Consider the following 17,977-nt stretch of genomic DNA (forward strand, 5'->3'; position numbering starts at 1 on the left):
CTCTCAGTTACAGAGCACTACCAACTTGGCCACTACAACTGTTGAGAAATAATGCTCGTTTCTAATATTTCAAAATCAAAATGCTCTCAAGTAGATCTGAACTCAGGACATGGAGATTGTCCGACTCTCCAGTTACAGACCACTACCAACTTGGCCACTGCAACTGTGGAGAATTGAAGTTCATTTCTAATATTTCAAATTCAAGATGCAAGGTGGAAAAGGGTAGAAGATCAAAACTGCTGTTTTGGGGGTTTGAATTTCAGACAAGTTTGTCCGACTCTATGTTACAGTGCCCTACCAACTGTGACACACTAACCATCGAGATGCAATTATCATTTCTAACACTTCAGCATGAGAGTAAGAATAAGAGCAGGAATTCTACCTACTGTGCATGTTTGATCCGTAGACAACTTCAAGGAAGTTACTACTGTGCCATACTTGAGAAATAGGCTAATGCTCATTTCTACTATTTCAACTACAGAACTGTGAGGGAAAAGACCAATGAGATAGGGTTTGAACCCTTAAATTGACAATGTACTGACCATAGTGTCCTAGTAACTGTTGATAAATACTTGACCTTAAGAAATGTTTGGGGAATATTTTAAATTTATTTCAGCAACAATGAAACAGCTTACTGTACCATAGTTCCTTCTGATAAAAGTTCGATTTGCAACATCATGTTGGTTTACAAATTTCTCGAAGTAACACTTTTCTACAAGACTCCCCTCCCCCATTATTTTTGAAGGCAAAAGGAATCAACGTGATGGCGATTGATGTTTGCATGTATCTGTATGTACCGTATATGTGTGTTACACCTTGGCTTGTAAACTCTCTTGATGGTGGTTCAACTCCAAAATTGGTCTTTGGATGCAGCATGGTGAATGGGAGGAGCATATAGTCCTCTTCCATGGTTAGGTCATTGTAGTTATCTGTCTGGCAAACTTGAAAACAAAGCTTGGATCAACCTCGAACTGAGTATGTGACAATAGTAGAGCTTAAAACACTGCTTGCATTATTTCGAAATTGAACATTGACCACAGTTAACATCCAATTGTGTCAATTCTTTTGGTTTGTGCCAATGCCCATTGTTTTAAGCATGGTGTCTATCACCATTGGAACAACAGGTTATCATGTAGTCGTTTATAATTGACAGTTCAATTGTTTCACAGATTCGAATAATATACCTCTTCCCTTCAAACTTGGCTACTGAAAATAGTATAATGCAGAGGCAAAAAGTTAATTGCCTAAGAAAATAGATGGATACTTTCTGCATCCATGTAAGAATTTTGTGGGAGATATAAAGTGAATAATCTGGCAAGGGCAAAGTTAATTGGTATCCCCCCCCCCCCTTACCATGTCACCATCATAATAAACCAGAATGCAAAGTGCATTGTAGTTTCGATGATGTAACATGAGCAGTTTTCTTAATGAATCTGACATAATTTATAGTGAGGGTGTACACTGTACAACATACTTTATCTTGATAGAACAGTGAAAAGCAGTGTAATGTGACAAACAATAAATTCAAAATTACAGGCTGTCTTGAAATGAACATTGACCTCAACAACAGGCTTTGTGTACTAAATGAAAAAATCAACATACTAAATATGACATCTGTTCTTGTTGAAATATTGTGTAAAACATGGTTTTCACAATTTGACCCTTATGAACTCAATCGACCATTGACCTCTGCACACAATTTTAGGCTTCTTGTATTCAATGTGGTACAATTACATACCAAATATGTGATGTCCAATTCTCCCTTGCAAAATAATTATTAGGAAGTTGCATTAGTGTAGAGAGACAAGTAAGAGGCAACTGAAGTAAAGGTGGCGTTTTTTGACTTCAAATGACATTTTGACCTCCACCGAAATCAATAGGCTTCTTTTACTCAATGATAACATTTTCATACCAGGTATGAAATCTGCTCAACCATTCCAATATTGAGTTGACAGGGTTCTCACAATTTGACCTCTGATGACCTTTGACCACCAAAAGCAATAGGCTTCTTGAACTCAATGTGGTACTTCTATACACCAAATATCTGGTCTACCCATGCTTCCCTTCTTGAGATATATAGTGTTTAAAATATGTAAGGTTTCCTACTTAGTGTGAACTACTTTTTCTCTTATGATGAGTGTTGTATTGTCTGCAACCTACCTTTAATTGAATATTGGTTTAACTTCATTATGATATATATGATCAGTTATAACTCATGACTCTGAAGCCTGCAACTTCATACTTGTAGTGTACCTTACAACAAACTTGAATGCAGTCAGGACTGTTACAAAGGTACATCCAACTATGCATATCAGCTGCTTGTACTACATCACTGCAACAATCTTCAGTGTTTGGCAAAGATGGGGCCAATTTCACCTTAAAAACTGTAGTGACCACAAAATAGCTGTTATTTATTCCACTCTATCTCAAAACGAATGTTACTTGTAACAACTCTCATTTGAAAAACAGCTTTTATCCCCTATGATTACAGAAAAAAATTGAAAACCTTTGGAAATTGATGATGAGAATTGAAAAAAAAAAAAAAAAAAAACACGGAAGAAGTCTTTCTTTTGAACTTCTTTATTTACAAATTGTAATGCAACTAGACAAATTTCAATTTTTGTTTTTTTGTAAGAAAAACTCCTAGTATGAATACTATTATACAAAATGCAAAAATCCAAGCTGCTCTTGATGCTCTGTCACAACATGGCCAAACATGTCAAGGCAAATTGTGAAATTATTTGCAAAACCAATAAAAATTGCACTTAATTCATGGCTCTAATTAAAAATTGCCATGAAGACACAGGAATGGAACCAACTGGGTCGCACTTTCCAAAACTCCCAATTTCCAAACTGGGATGGCAGTCTCTCCTCTTCCTCTGCATCTCCATTAAAACAACTCTGCGTCCCACAATCACCAAATGCAAGTGTTTCCAAAGTTAGTACAAAAGCGTCATCAATTTAGGAGTTTTTCTCCAGACCCCAGGCAAGTAGAGATGGCATCTTTTTTTTCACCAGTTTGGTGGACAGACAAGGAGTCCACTTTTCAGCCGAGAGAAAGAACATGAATATTCCAAGCCACTCCGGGATATTGCGGATATCAAGGTGCCAATGCTGCCGACAAGCGTTACCCTCACAGAGGTGCATCGTCCATCTTGTCTTATCTTCCTTCGTCTCTCTGGGATGTCAAACCTGTAGAATCCTATCCAATTTTTGGCCACAACCATGGACAGATTTTTTTCAGGAAATTTTTTTGGAGAGCACCTTGGGACAATTCTCATGAAATCCCCATCGGCATAATTGGATGTCCGTGAATTGAATGATGCCTGACATAATTTTAGCTACCACAATATGTGGTATTTCCATTACATCAAGCTAAAACTTGTCACGATTTCTGAAGGGCTCCTAAACCAGCCTCTCTTAAGTTCCAATTCAGTAAAGCAGCTTCTCTGCCCAAAAAAACGAAATGGAGTCGAAGGTTTTTGAATTTGTCTCTTTCAAAAGACAAAAAAATCCCCAAAATCGACATGCCATTTTGATCTCGACTGACCAGTTTCAGCATATGGAGCGGAGACAATACTGCATAGTTGTCCTTCTGAAGTGAAATATTTCAATTAGTATAAAAGAAAACTCTGTTATATAAAATAAAGCTATTTTTTGTCAGAGTTTCTTTCTTTCTTTTTTGCCTTTTTGTTATGATTTTATCATGTGCTATACTTTAGCTGTTTTTCTGCCTGAGATTCTATTATGTTTTGGGTAATAGTAATAGTACCCTGTTCAGATCACAAGGAGAGAGAAAAACAGAAAAAGGAAATCATGTTAAAACCAGACAGAGCAATAACAAAACAAAAAAAAAGCGTCTGTTAACATAGGAAAAACTTATTTACTGGATTGTCATATTTCAATTACTAGAAGATGTTGGTCCACATTTTACATATTGGATTTAACAGCCTTGAGTCACAGGCAAATTCAACTGGGTTTTACCAGTAACAAGTTTCTGTTGCAGACAATTTAGTGACGTTCAAATAGGATCCACTCTAGTAATTATTTTTTCTCTCTGAATAATTTCAGGATAAAGTTGTTTAAGATTCCTTCTGAATGTTATTAATAACCAATTGAAATCTGGGGCTGTGACTAGAACAAATTGAAGTTTAAAGGTAGCTGTGATTGCATTCTGACAAACATGGCACTGTTTTGATTGGTTGAAATGAACGAAACATTGTAATTCCATTCATTTTTACAATGGAAGGCAATAGTTTTGCTTGATGGGCATGCATTGATGGTAAAGCAAAAGTACTTTCGCTTGTTCAAAGTTGAAATAAAACAATTTTGGCAATGGTCTGGAGCCAGCAGTATGCTAACAAAAAATTTGTGAAAAGTTGGGAAGACTTTCTTGAAGTTTTATATCAGCTTGACAAGATACCACCCCTCCAAAGATAACACATTTGGGTTCAGCCTGCTAACAATTCAATATCCTTAGGGGTTCAACCATTTTAAGCTTTGCACTATATTTTAAGATACAAGAGCCCAGTTTACTTTGAAACCTACCTCACATGTCAGGTGTTTTTTTTCAATCACCAACCAATTAAGCATGGCAATTTTTTTTGTTTTTCAAGTTGATATATTTTTTTTCACAGTTGCAGGGAGAATTCAGTAGTCCCTTGATTTATTTTGAGACCTGGAGAGAGTTGAAGGGTGAATTCAACAGCCTCTTGACTTGTTTTGAGACCACCTAATTTTGTGAGGTCCCCAACCCTACCTCCATTAAACAAGTTCAAATTTTGTTCCAAACTCAATGTTACAAACTATCTTTATGCATAAGCCTCTTGTTCAGTAAGATGAATACACTTTCCCTGCAAAACTTCCAGCTTTATCTCTTTCAAACCACAGCACTATTGTCTTGCAGTGTTATGTGTAACTATGAACCCCAACCATTACAACACGAGGTTGCTCTTTGACATGTGTCAACCACATGCTTATCAAAATGCCGTTGTTATTCACAAAGTGAAAGATTCTGCAAGTAGCTGTTTAAGGCAAGACTTAGAAAGTTTTTACGAATCGGGCAAATGGATTAAATTATTAGGACAAAGTGCTGATGTTTGAAGACAGTAAAGCTAATACAAAAAATTTCAATGCTAGCTTTGGGAATTAAAGACAAGACCCACCACAATGGTACTATTATGACATAGATAACCCATAAAATTCACTCAAAGGAGAGTAGGTTGGAAGAGCAATAGGGAGATTATAACTTTTGGAAATGGATTTCTCTCCTACTCAGCATGGACCCCCCACATTCCCCCCCCCGACCCCCAAACTGTCAGTCACGTGAAAAAGACAAAGGCAAGGTTGTTCTAACAACTTAAATGAGAGAACATTTTTGCTTCAACTTTTCAGAAAACTGTGGCCCCTTTTTCAACAAAACTGCATTACACCATTGTAGTTCTTGACAAGAACACAAAACACAGTGTTTTGTCCTGAAACTGGACTAGATATTCAGGCGACAAAATTGGCATCGGATGAAATGGTTTAGTAAAGAACGGAACACAAAATAGATCAAACAGTCCTTCCATGATGATGATGATACCATCGAGGAAATTTTGACATTTACTGTTTTTTTTTCGGGTTTCGTCTTTCTTTTCTCTTTCTTGCAAAATGTTGCTTTATTTGATTTGAACAAATTGAGACACTGATACTAAAAACAACTACAAAGCAAAAGTAAAAGGATTGAAATCAGAAAAGACAAAAAGAATCTTGTTTCTTCAAGAGAAATTTTCAAATCTGCAATTTGCAAATTTGCTGTATCTAAAGATTCCAGTTAAAACATGTTCTAGCCTAAAAAGATATTTACAGGATGAAAAAAAGAACCTTTCATTTAGTCCAGTTCTTGTGGAAACCTTTTTTTTTTTTTTTCCCCTCTTCAGTCTCAGCATGACATCAAATGGTCCAATTCATTCAGACTCAAGAATTACACTGTACAAATCTACTAAGAAGTCAAAGATACTTCCAGAAAAAGATGAATGATCTTTGTTTTTAAACACAAATGATTAATATTAAACTTTATACAATGGTAACACAAAAAGGTTCCACATAATTATCACAAACACCAAAATGGTAAGTTGAAGAAGAGTTCATATCGTGATTTCTTGGCAGACAATTTGTCCTGGCCATTTGCTAATCACATTATTTTCAATATAGTTGGTTGGTTACGTGTTCCTTTCTGACTTTATTCGTCTTTCATGCTTGGTGCATTTATCTCGTACAGTTCAAGAAAGCTAAGTTTACTAAGAGCTTTTACGCCAAGAGAGTTTTGTGATAATATGATTCGGGATCCAGAAGTTGTTGTAGTGGAATTAAGAAAAGAAATTAATTCCAAGCTGTTTTTGAAGTCCTCTCTCTCTGGGTATTTTGGTTCGTCCACAGTTCAATGGACAGAAATATGTAAATGGATCACGTTCAGTTCAGGGATCCATTAATTGGAGCAACCACACCAGTTCTTGAAATCTACCAACTATCTGCTGACCAGCTTTGGTCACCACCATAACCTAGTGGTTTCTGAGCAATTGGAGTAGTACCCCATCCTCCTTGGGTATTCCTCCTTTTGTTATAATCAGGCCCTTGACCATCCATCTTTCTCTTTCCCCTAATCATACCACCGCCACCCCTGTTGCCTCTTCCACCACCCCTAGGACCCCCTCTTGGGCCACCTCTCATCCCCCCAGGACCACCTCGACCCCCACGCATTCCACCTCTACCACCACCCGGTCCCATGGGGCCGCCGCGAGCTCCTCTACCTCCTCTTGGACCGCCTCTTCCACCTCTGCCTCCGTAGCCGTATCCTCCATATGACCAGTCACCGCCGTAGTCTTGGTATCCACTATCATATCCAAAGTAGTAGTCGTCATAACCACCAAAGTCCGGTTGGTACCCCCCTTGTTGGTACCCCATTCCTCCTCCACCTCCTCCTCTATTACCTCTCTGCATACCACCTCCACCTCTCTGCCGTCCGTAACCACCAGAGTTGTCCCAGTATCCACCACTGTTAACCAAAATCATTAATAACACATTATTAAGTTAACTACCACACTGCAGTTTGGTACAGTATTACTTGCACACATTATTTCCCGTTGGGCAAACTTGAACAAAAAGCCTTCCACCATTTATGAACTAGTAACAGGCATATTTTTATTAATATAACCATGTAACATCATATCAATTAAGTGACACTTTTCATTAGTCTCAAGACAACATCTTGCAAGTTGTATAATCTCTGCAGTTTGTTTCAATATAATAAGTTGTCTCAAATGACAGAAGCACTGCTCCACAGATTGATATCATGATTTATATTTGTTTGTATTCTATTACGTCTGTTCTGTTGTTACTTACCCAGACTGTTGCATCCTTGCTTGTCTTTCTTTCTTCTTATTCATTCCTTGTGGTTTTGCCAGACACACTGGTATCACTCCTCCTTCAAACTCCTTCTCATCCATTCCTTCAATGGCCTGAAAAAAATACACACAACATTAATCATCCTGCAGGGTTCATTTACTGCAATAGTGCGTACCATATAGATCATTGGTATTAAAAGTGAGGGTAAACAACACCTTTTAGTTTGCATTGCAGAGAAAAAGAATTCGGTGATACTTGTGGAAAGATCTTGAATACAAAGATTTCTCAAAGGGGACCATAAAAGTCGCTCTAAATACAATCACTTGATTCTGTCTCACTGTACACAAGAAAGTTAAAATGAATTTTACTCTCAAAATGAAACGAGTTGATAGAGGGGGGGGGGGGGGGTTCAAATTTCACAAAGGCTGCGCTTAACTTGAAAATAATGAACGATTTACATCTAGAGCACATAACCACAAACTATCAGTATTATGAATGTTTGAAAAAAATTGTTTTGTGTGGAGTAATACAATGCTCACATTCAGCTATATTGGTAATTAATTGATACACAGATATTGCTTTATTGGAAATTTGATTGAAAATGCTTGACAAAGTTTAGATCAATAGATAACAAGATACTTAACTCACCTTTTCAGCACTTTCTCTCTCCTTGTAATGAACAAAACAGTAGTCTTTGATTTTCTTCACCTTCTCCAATTCTCCGAATTCAGAAAACTTTTCCTTAATCTTCTCTTCAGTGGCAGCAGGAGTCAAATTTCTAATGTAGACAACTTTGACTTTAGACATGGTCTCCTCATCTGGCTCTATGATTGGGTCTGCCCAGTCAACACTGATGTTGACACCACCGAATACCTGAACACGGCCGGACATGAGCTTCTTACGGGCAGTGAAAGCAGCCTTATGGTCTTCGTACTCTAGAAATGCAAATCCCCTGTTCAGGGATTTGTCATCTGATGAGGTGTACACAATCACGTCTTTCAATCCATCTGAATGGAATAAAAACATAGCTAATGTTGTTAACTCGCTCTAAATCCTCTTCTTAACCAGTTAATGATAGGAGCATTTTAAAATAATTTATTACTGATGGTCAAGTCTTTAAATATCACTAACATCGTTCTACATCTCCATCAAGTCGAATAGGGTGAAAAAATCAATGTGTATACTTCCATAATTTCATCATTATTTAGTGATATTCCCTTCTATGTTGATGTGTAATAGTATAAAAATTTGTGACTTTTCCAAGCGGAAAAAGTTTTGATTAACTACGTTTGTTTGAACACTGTACTGTATAGACTAAGCAATTTCTCCACACAGTGTACTTGAAAACTTTCAACAAAACATGACCTTCATACTCTGGAGCACTCAGCTGATCACCACCTTGTCGATTTAGTGGAAAGGTCTAACAAAAGTTGAACAGAACTTTTCCATGCTTGAAAGAATCAAATAACATGAAAGAACAGGTTGGAAAGGCCTAACTCAAGTATGATATTGCCATGCTGTAAAAGTACCATGGGTCCTTCCTTAAAAGAAAGTTTCGGTTTGCAAAATAGACTGTAAATTGTCTCCCAATGCTTAATTTTAGCAAACTTATGCAAATATACCCCAACAAATGCTTTAAAGAATCCTTCAATCTCGCAAACCACATTTTCACGAGTACTTTCTTTCAATGACATTTTGCACTGTTAGGCTTGAAAGGCCAACATCGTTTGAGGGTTAACCATATCATTTAAAACCTTACCAGTTGCTTTTCCAAATTCTTCCATTATCTGTTCTTTCTGCTTCGTCTTGGGAATAGAGCCCACAAAGATCCTGTTCATCTTGTAGGATATGGACACACTCAAACTAAAGCGATCGTTGGCTTTATGGCCATCCAGCTGGAAAAGAGTAATAACAAAATCATGACAGTCAACCACCAAATCTCCTCCACTACAAAGAGTGGGTTACTTGTACACCAACATGTCCAATGTGAAAATTCATAAAATCTTTTGACAGGAGCTGTCAATTTTCCACGGCAACTAAAACTTCTCGACTCAGTCCGGTAGACCTGCAAAGTTCAATCCACTTCTTAACTGTTGGTGTAATAGTGTTTACAAATCATAGACTCCAGACAAAACATTCATATGTCAACACACACAGTAAATTGTCTTCACCTTCAGCGAGTCAATCGAAGGACATTGCTGCACTTACCGTCTTAATGGCCTCCTGTGCCTCGGTTTTCTCACAGAAACAGACAAAGGCAAACCCTTTATTTAAGCCTGTTGTTGGATCCAATATTAACCTGATGTCATAGATCTTTCCACAGGGTTCAAATAGTGGCACAAGTTTATCTTCAAACCAATCCTTGGGGATATTTTTGACAAAAACCTGGCAGAAGAGTGAAAAGTTGAAAAATTGTTCACTTGCAGCATAATAAAGGTATTCAGATACTTGTAACAATAAGCTGAATATCAGCAACACATTATGACTACAGGTAAAAAATATATTGTAATTACCTATCATCTTAAAAAAAAAATTATTCTGAGGATTTTCCTATTCATTCCATAAACATTTTTAAAATACCCACAACATTAATGAAGGACAAATAAACGACATGGGGGGGGGGGGGGGGGTGAGTCATACATTCTTCATAGGAACCATGTACCAGTTATAGCTTTGATTGAGGTTTTTCCTGCTCTGGTTATTAGCTGTAGTTTTCTGTTTTACTATAATAACCTTACAATTCACTGAGTAGACCACTTCAAACAAGATAAATCACAAAGAGGTCATAAATCACTCCAAATCAATTGTTATGAGGCAGAAGACCTCTATAAAATAAAGGTAAAATACATGTTAAAGCCCCGCACACAATAATGTAAACCAACCCGAAACAGAAATTGATAAATCATGATTGAAAAAGAATGAGTAGCTTACATATAACAAGAACTAGTTAATTCATTTACATAATATCAATATCAGCAGTCCTTGACAAGAAGTCTCAAAATAACCATTTGGAGAGCATTACAAAAAGTTAAATTTCGCTGTCATTTAGCTATCGATCTCATGATCAATTGCAAGTGAAAGACAAGCTTTGTACAAAGGGGATAACAACTTATATCATAATGAACCTACTTCTGTTCCTTGTGATGGAGCCGATGTTCCTTCTTCCCAATCAGGAGGTGGACCACCATATTGCCTTTGACTGCGGGTAATATTCAGGGTGTAGCCTGTTCTCTCCAATAATTCCTAGAAGAAAGAAGGAAAGGTCATCATGTTACTTGGACTTAGGCAAGAGCCGATGATACCAACTGTTATGCTAACAAAAGAAACCTCATTTAACATTACTGAATAAATGAATGATTCATTCCAATGCACCAGCAGTTCAACTACAAAATTCAGAGTGCTTTGTCAACTTAATACCTCTGAAAAATTGGTTTGCCCTGCTTCAGCTGTTTGCTGGGCATAACTGCTTAAAACTTTCTGCATCTTTACTGTAGGTCAAGCATTTTTCAGTCAGGTTAAGTCAAAACCTCATCCCCATAAGCATGTTGTGTTCCAAAGGTAAGTTATATTCCCATCATACCAATTGAACTGAAAAGTATTTTACCAGATATTATTTTAAATCATCTAAGCACAGAAAAATTATTCTACCAAAAATGTCATTTTCCAACGACAGAACATTGACAGAAACAACTACTCCAAAAGGTCAGGTTTGAAGGATAACAACATATATTACCTACTGTGGTCCCTTTCCTGGAGCAACCAAAATAGGCTTCAATTAGCAATTATCCATATCCTAAGTTAGAGACAACACAACGAGTCAGGGTTTCTGATAACTGCATGGAATATATTTCTTTTTTAAGAAAAGAGCTACATTTTTCTGCCACCAGAAATCTGCTTTAAAGCAACCACAAACCACAATTTTACAGTTTGAACATAATACCAAAGAGAAACGTTTCATACCTTGATTTTGTCTTCATCTGGTGTGTGTACTTTCTGCTGTTCTGGTTTTGTGAGTGCCCCTTTTCCTTTGGTCCTGAACATCTTGATTGCCCCACATATGTATGCACTCTTGTTCTGTACAAATGAAAGATCACTTTCACAGAAGTGTTTCAAGACTTGAAGTATAGTGTCATCATCCAGACCACCGATAGCATCCAACGCCCTGTCATCAAACTCTTCGTCACCAGTCAGTTCTAATAGTGAATAAGAAAAAGAAAATTGGATCAAATGTAGAAACAAACCCATGTACCCATAGATACCTGTTGCTGACTGCATCAGCACATCAAATTACCCAATTTAACAGAAAACAGATTATTTTCACTGCACCACAGCAACATACATACCACTTCAGAAGGCTGTCCTGACCACAAACGATCAACAATAATATTTGGTGAGATTTTGAAGCATCGTACAGCACTAAACAACAAAGGCGAGCAAAGCAAGACCCATGGTACCAAAAATATTAAACATATCATCATAAAATCTTTGACTGCTTTGCACACAACCCCATTGTCCTCAACTGGTAAGAACAATTTCAACTGAAGGAACAACTCACTTTTCTGGTACGTTTTGTCCAACTCCTGTGATATCTTGTCTGAGAAACCTCTGCCTAAGAATAGATCGTATTTTTCCGTTCTCTCGTATGTTTCTGCCTCTGCTGCCTCTGCCTCTGTTTCAGTACTTTCCTCTGGCTCTGTGGTCTCACCCTCTGCTTCTTCAGCTACATTTTCCACCTCTTGCTGTTCTTCCACCTGCTCAGAACCATTTGACGCCATACTTGAAGTGAGCTGTGAAGAGTAATTAAAACAGGACCTCATTAATACCTTCAACAGGACAATTCTACACAAATGCCTGATTTTGTTATACTAACAGTCTAACACTTATTGAATTGGGGGATTGAACCACCACTGATCACCTAATGATACCCTTTTACTGTTCCTCAGGGATAAAAAAAACTTCAGTCTACTTTGCAACAAATATAGAATCTAACCCATTGTCAAGTTACCTACATCACTTTCATCTGGGTTGTCTATGGGCCATATTAAAATCTTAAACGTTTGTCTTTTGTCACTGTTAATTGCTCAACTGAGCTATTATATGGCCCACAAAACAGTCCCCTCCCCAAACAAAACAAACAGGCTTAGCAATTCCTTTTCACATTGGTTTGGAAGCAAACAAATCCAACCACTGATGAATGGCACTAAATCCAAACTGGGAGCATGCCATTTGTCAAAAACAATTTCATCTTCCAAAATTATCCAATCTAAAATTCTGCTTTATTGCTGGAGTAAGCTAGGCCTACTTCTTTTGCAACATGTTCATGTAGTCAGCTACTTGGGATCAACATTAGGTAACACCTGACTAAAATGTAAGCAAATCCATTGCATTTGTATGATGAACTATCATGAAGTTCTTTCAGCTTGTTAATGCACACAACCCAGTGACAAGATTGTATTATTGAACCAATTAAGGAACAACTACACAAGGGAGCCGTGTCATTCCACCATCGGTACATTCCGCCATAGAAAGTGTGCCATTCCGCTATGTTATCCCAACGGTGGTAAAGCACTTTTTGTATGGCAGAAAGAGCACATTATTGTGGGTGCACTGTAGGCCTATATGCACTGTATATTGCTTCGCTTCACACTACCTAGGCCCGCAAAATCCACAAAATTGGTCATTCAAATCGACAATCAGAATGGGTCTTTTAATAAACAATCAGCCTAAATTAATTTGATTTATTCAACCAACTATTATATATTTGAAGACTGTGTATCGACTTTCATGAACTTACAATTTATACTATTCAATCGACCTGTACAATAAAGACTGTATCAATTCCCCAATCTTGTCTTAACAATACAATTCAGTATATCCAGCGAACCATCAAATTTGTAGATGGTGTACCTAGGCCTATGTATCCTTCCACATGATCAAAGAGAGTTTCACTGATACATTCCTGTACACCAGGGTAAAATCCATTTCTAAAATGTACCTATCCGCCATAGACTTTCAGCCAAGGCGGAAAGGATCAAAACCTATGGCAGAAAGGTATGGCAGTTTGTACCTAAGGCTGAATGGCACTAGAACCACCGTACAATACCATGTAACCATGCTTGATGCACATAATTGATTGCTGTGTTCACTCGACAGAACTAGCATTTTTTATACAACACATGTATAATTTAACCGCACTCTATTGAAATATATTAGATCAAATCAACTTGCATTTGCTAACGTTAGGGCAGACTCGTTAGGCCAAATTCAAGTTAGTTCATTCAGCCAATCATTACTGTTACTTGTAAGCAATGTCTAGGCCTAGATGCAAGGTTGGCCTTACTTAAGTAAAAAATTGTGTCTTATAAATCGAGGCAATTCGAACCATCAAGGAAACCTTGATGGCTTCCAGAAAACTAAGGCTAAGAATGTAGAAGAAACTGATAAGCACCTGGCATGTTACAGCATTCAACATGTACCAGGAGCTTAGGCCTAACATCCTAGCACACTAAATACAGTGTGGATTTTGCCGAACAAAGGAAAGTAGTCATGCATATACACGCGTCTAACGCTGGTTCCTAGCCTATCCTTAGCAAAGTCACATAGGGGTTTTCCACGTGCTGCTGTTAAACGATATTTGCTACGAAAAATTACAGTAATTTAATAGAAACAAATCAACAGAGCTATGACGTATTTTTTTTATTTATAATGAAGTGCAAAAGATACTTACAAATGGGAAAGGGATATGAGGAGAAATACTGTTATTTCAGTTGGGATAGAATTCGCCGGAACAGACAGTCTGAAAACCCCACGCTACTGGATCCAATGGGTGCCTTTGCTGTGTACAAACAACTATTTAACTTCGCCGTACAGTGTAGTGTGTATATGAGTACGTAGTGCTTCTTTGGGAAGTGACGTATGCACAGTAGTGTGGGTTGCCTTACCTGAAAATCAGGGTTGCAGTAATGAATATCCCTAGTCAATGAAGTACAGTCACAATAATTGAACAAAGGGCGAAAGAACACAGGTTCAAATCTAGTTCAAATTTCTCACCAACTGGGCTGCAAAACCGCCGTCGAACGCCAAGGTTAAAGTTTAAAACATGTATAAATTAGGCTATGCCCTATTCATAAGAACAGGTTACGAATTTTATCGTGGTTCCCTAGTTTCAACAAAATGGAGAAGCGAAATTAAGTTCTAAGAGGGTGGGCTAGGTCAAGACTGATTGGTAGGCGTGCAAATCAGTAGGCAGGAAATTATTCACATTTAACCCCACTATACCAGCCTCTTTCACCACCACTGTGTAAACTTGCCGAAATTCTTTTTACAAGAACTTGAAACTCACTACCTGTCCTCATCAACGTTGCCCTTGATATATAACATCAGTGGCGGCCGGAGCGTCCATTCAGTCAGGGGGCGGGTGCCCCCCCCCCCAGCCCCTGACGTACTCAAATGTACTGCTGGCGCCCTTTTCAGCTTTTTACCACTTTTTACTTATTCGCGATTATTGACTTTTTTATTGCGCTCTCATCTACCTATTGACATTTGTGACATTATTTGCAGCAAGGCCCGGAAAGGGTCATTTCCGGCGATCTAGGGAGTATCTTTACTCAAAAAATTGCTGTACGCTCCGCGCCAATCTGGGTGGCGCTACGCTTACATAGTGTCGAAAGCGTCCCTACAGATCATTATCGCCCACCCCCCCCCCCGACCAATACCCCTAGCTCCGCCGCTGTATAACATTTTTATGGTGAAAATTTGTGGGGCATGGGGTAGAATTAAGTCTTCGATATATCAGCAATAACTGTGAAGACGGCTGCAATTTAGCTTTGGCCATAGGTCCCTCCCCATATAAACGAACTACTCTGACTACGGGCCTGACCAGTACTCGAGAATATATTAGTATGAGTCCTATGCAGGAAAGGATTGATTGAATTAACTAATCGCCAGCCAAACATTTGGCTTTGCACGTCGGATTTTACATAGGCCCCTATGTATTAATTCAAACGCACCAAGTGTATATGTGTTTACCAAGTGTGAGAGGGGAGGGATGGGGGGGAGGGTTCACTGGCGGATCCAAGGGGGGCCAAGGGGGGCCATGGCCCCCCCCCCCAAAGGTGAGCCAAAAAGTGTTTCCGAACATCCGCTAAATCATATGATTGGAAATTTAAAAAATCGAGAGGAATAGCAGTGGTAGACTAGTCCAGTGGCGGCGGAACCGGGGGGGGGGCTTGGGGGGTCAGCCCCAATGCAAAAGTTGAGGGGGCAAATGCATGATAAGCCCCCGCAATATTTACCAAGGCTCCGAAACGTGCATCTGCCCATTTTTCAATGCATACTTGTCGATCTGTCCGATGCACACGTATAGGGCCTACTATATAGGTGTAATAATTTTAGTAAATGCTGGGGGACCCTCGGCCCGTCCCCTGGCTATATTTTCTTTGCGAGTACACTACGAGTAATAGCTACTCTCTTAAAACACCATCGAATATACAAAATTACAATGTTTTTACAGACTTTCTCGTGCAATCTGAGAAATTGCAGGCTTGAGACCCATATTTTAGGGCTAGGTATTCGCAGCATAAAACACTCAGGAAGTGCCGTTTCCGGCCATCTGGGGGTTTGAAAAAACCTAAAATTTTCTTGTACGCTCCGCGCCAACCGATGGTGGCGCTCCGCTTAGATAGTCTCCACACATTAGCCCCCCAATAATTTTTCCGTTCCGCCGCGCCTGGACTAGTCTAAACCTTTTCGTTTTCTGGTTTAAAATTAAATGCAGAGCTGCCAACTGACCCGCAATTCGCGGGAATTAGACCCGCATTCTAACGCCCAAACCCGCTGACCCGCACAAGCGTCCGAAAAAACGCAGTGTAATTGTCAAGTATACATAAAAAATTTGCATCAAATTTTGACTTAGCAACCATCATTTCTTTAGCATTTAGCATAATAGAGTATAAAACCTCCTCTACAGCATCATTTGAACCTCAAATTAGCCTATATTTCTTTTCATTGGGGCGAGCAGCGAACATTTTCATGCCACGGGAAAGAATGAATTATCACCTACTATTCAATTTATTGATGTTACACACAAAAAAAATGCATATTTCTCAGAAAATTTTGGGTGACAAAAGCCTTTCTAAGTGCCACCATTTTACATGTAGGCATCACCAGGATTCCAAAAAAATCCAAAAGGGGAGGGGGACACCCCCTCCCCTTATACCCCTCCCCCAGGACGGCGATTCGTGGCATGGACCAGCATTTGCCTTCTCAAGAGTTGGGAGCTATGTAAATGTATGAGCATGAGGATTTACAGTTTAACACCATTTTGCAGTTACAGGCTGGTTGTAAGAAATTTATAACCTATGAGAAATAAAATTTCTTGAGAAAGATGATCCCAACTTTGTTTTATAAATATTTTAGAAAATTATACCTGGGAAACATTTTTTTTAGAAGTAAATTAACATCACCATTGTACACTTTTGTCTCACCAAATTGCATCTGAGGGCATTCAGCAATAGACCCCTCCCCATATCACTCTAATGCCACTTTGGCCCCTCCCAAACAAAGGCCCTGGATCCGCCAGTGGGGGGGGGGGGGGGGTTGTCAAGAGGGATCGAGCCGTGCGAAGTATAAGGCTCCTGCAGGTTAGCGCCAAAGAAAATGGGTATAAACAGAAAAACAGTAATAATTATAGAAAAAAAGGTGGCAAAAAGGGATTATATATGTCTGTCGTTATAAAGGGAGCTAAAACTGTATTTGCATACTTCGGTGATACCGTACGGCAACCATGCATGGGGAACATTCTTTCTTAAAAGACAATCAATGTAGGGCCTGTATGGAAATTTGGTAGACCTATATTCTTTGGATAAGCTCATTAGTTCTATGGCAGACAGAAAGTAAACATTCCAGTACTATGTATAGGCAGGCCTAGGCTTAACGAGAGATAATTATAGGGTAATTTCGGGGGGGGGGGGGATATACGCGCTGAGTCGGCAGTTTGCGGATCCGACTGAGAAGTTTGAAACGGTGTGCGTAATCATATTTGTTTTATTTTCAGAATGCTTCAAACTGAAATGAATGACTTGAAGAAGTGGCATCGTATCTATAGATATAGTTTTTCTTCGGGAGCCTTGACGCCACTGATAGTTCAGAACCCATTGTCAGGGGTAAATCGATGGGAAAGGCTGAGTTACAATTTTGTACCAATTGTTGACTATCATTTCCGTCGTGTAACCAACATTTTGGTAGAACATGGAGTGATATTTTTTTGTGTGTTACTGGATGTTATGCCTGTCGGAAGGTGGGATGAGATTTTTTTGCTGTTTGCTCCCCCTCACATCACCCAAAGCCCTGCTGTCTCGGCCCAGTATAGCGGGCAAACCGAAAATTCAAAAGAAAACGGCAGTCGCCTTTAGGATAGAGGGAGCTATTTCTTAATGTTGTCTTTGATTATTTGCAGTCGTGAGCAGCATGATGCAATCAAGCTACTAACGTATAGGCGTCAGAACTTATTGGGATTACCATGAAATTTTCATTCAGTCGAGGGTTTTAATACTCTGAGTCATTTCCTAACAAACGAGAATAAACACAGATG

General features: G+C 38.8%; 1 protein-coding gene across 2 annotated transcripts; it reads right to left on the reverse strand.

Moving 5' to 3' along the window:
* Positions 1-2,564: 2,564 nt before the first annotated feature.
* LOC139962692 (heterogeneous nuclear ribonucleoprotein Q-like) lies at positions 2,565-14,286 on the reverse strand. Of its 2 annotated transcripts, XM_071962884.1 has the most exons (10): positions 14,114-14,284; positions 11,942-12,173; positions 11,347-11,579; positions 10,516-10,629; positions 9,595-9,771; positions 9,146-9,281; positions 8,035-8,393; positions 7,384-7,499; positions 6,792-7,036; positions 2,565-3,773 (listed from the first exon to the last, which is right to left on the reverse strand). In XM_071962884.1, exons 2-10 carry the CDS (start codon positions 12,159-12,161, stop codon positions 3,712-3,714), a joined length of 1,662 nt encoding a protein of 553 aa, XP_071818985.1. In that variant the 5' UTR covers positions 12,162-12,173; positions 14,114-14,284; the 3' UTR covers positions 2,565-3,711. The 2 variants fall into 2 exon arrangements, with proteins under 2 accessions (XP_071818985.1, XP_071818984.1); XM_071962883.1 differs by lacking the exon at positions 2,565-3,773 and having other exon boundaries at positions 5,417-7,036; positions 14,114-14,286.
* Between the last annotated feature and the right edge of the window lie 3,691 nt (positions 14,287-17,977).

This window comes from Apostichopus japonicus, chromosome 21 (assembly GCF_037975245.1).
Source record: "Apostichopus japonicus isolate 1M-3 chromosome 21, ASM3797524v1, whole genome shotgun sequence".
NCBI classification, from domain to species: domain Eukaryota; kingdom Metazoa; phylum Echinodermata; class Holothuroidea; order Aspidochirotida; family Stichopodidae; genus Apostichopus; species Apostichopus japonicus.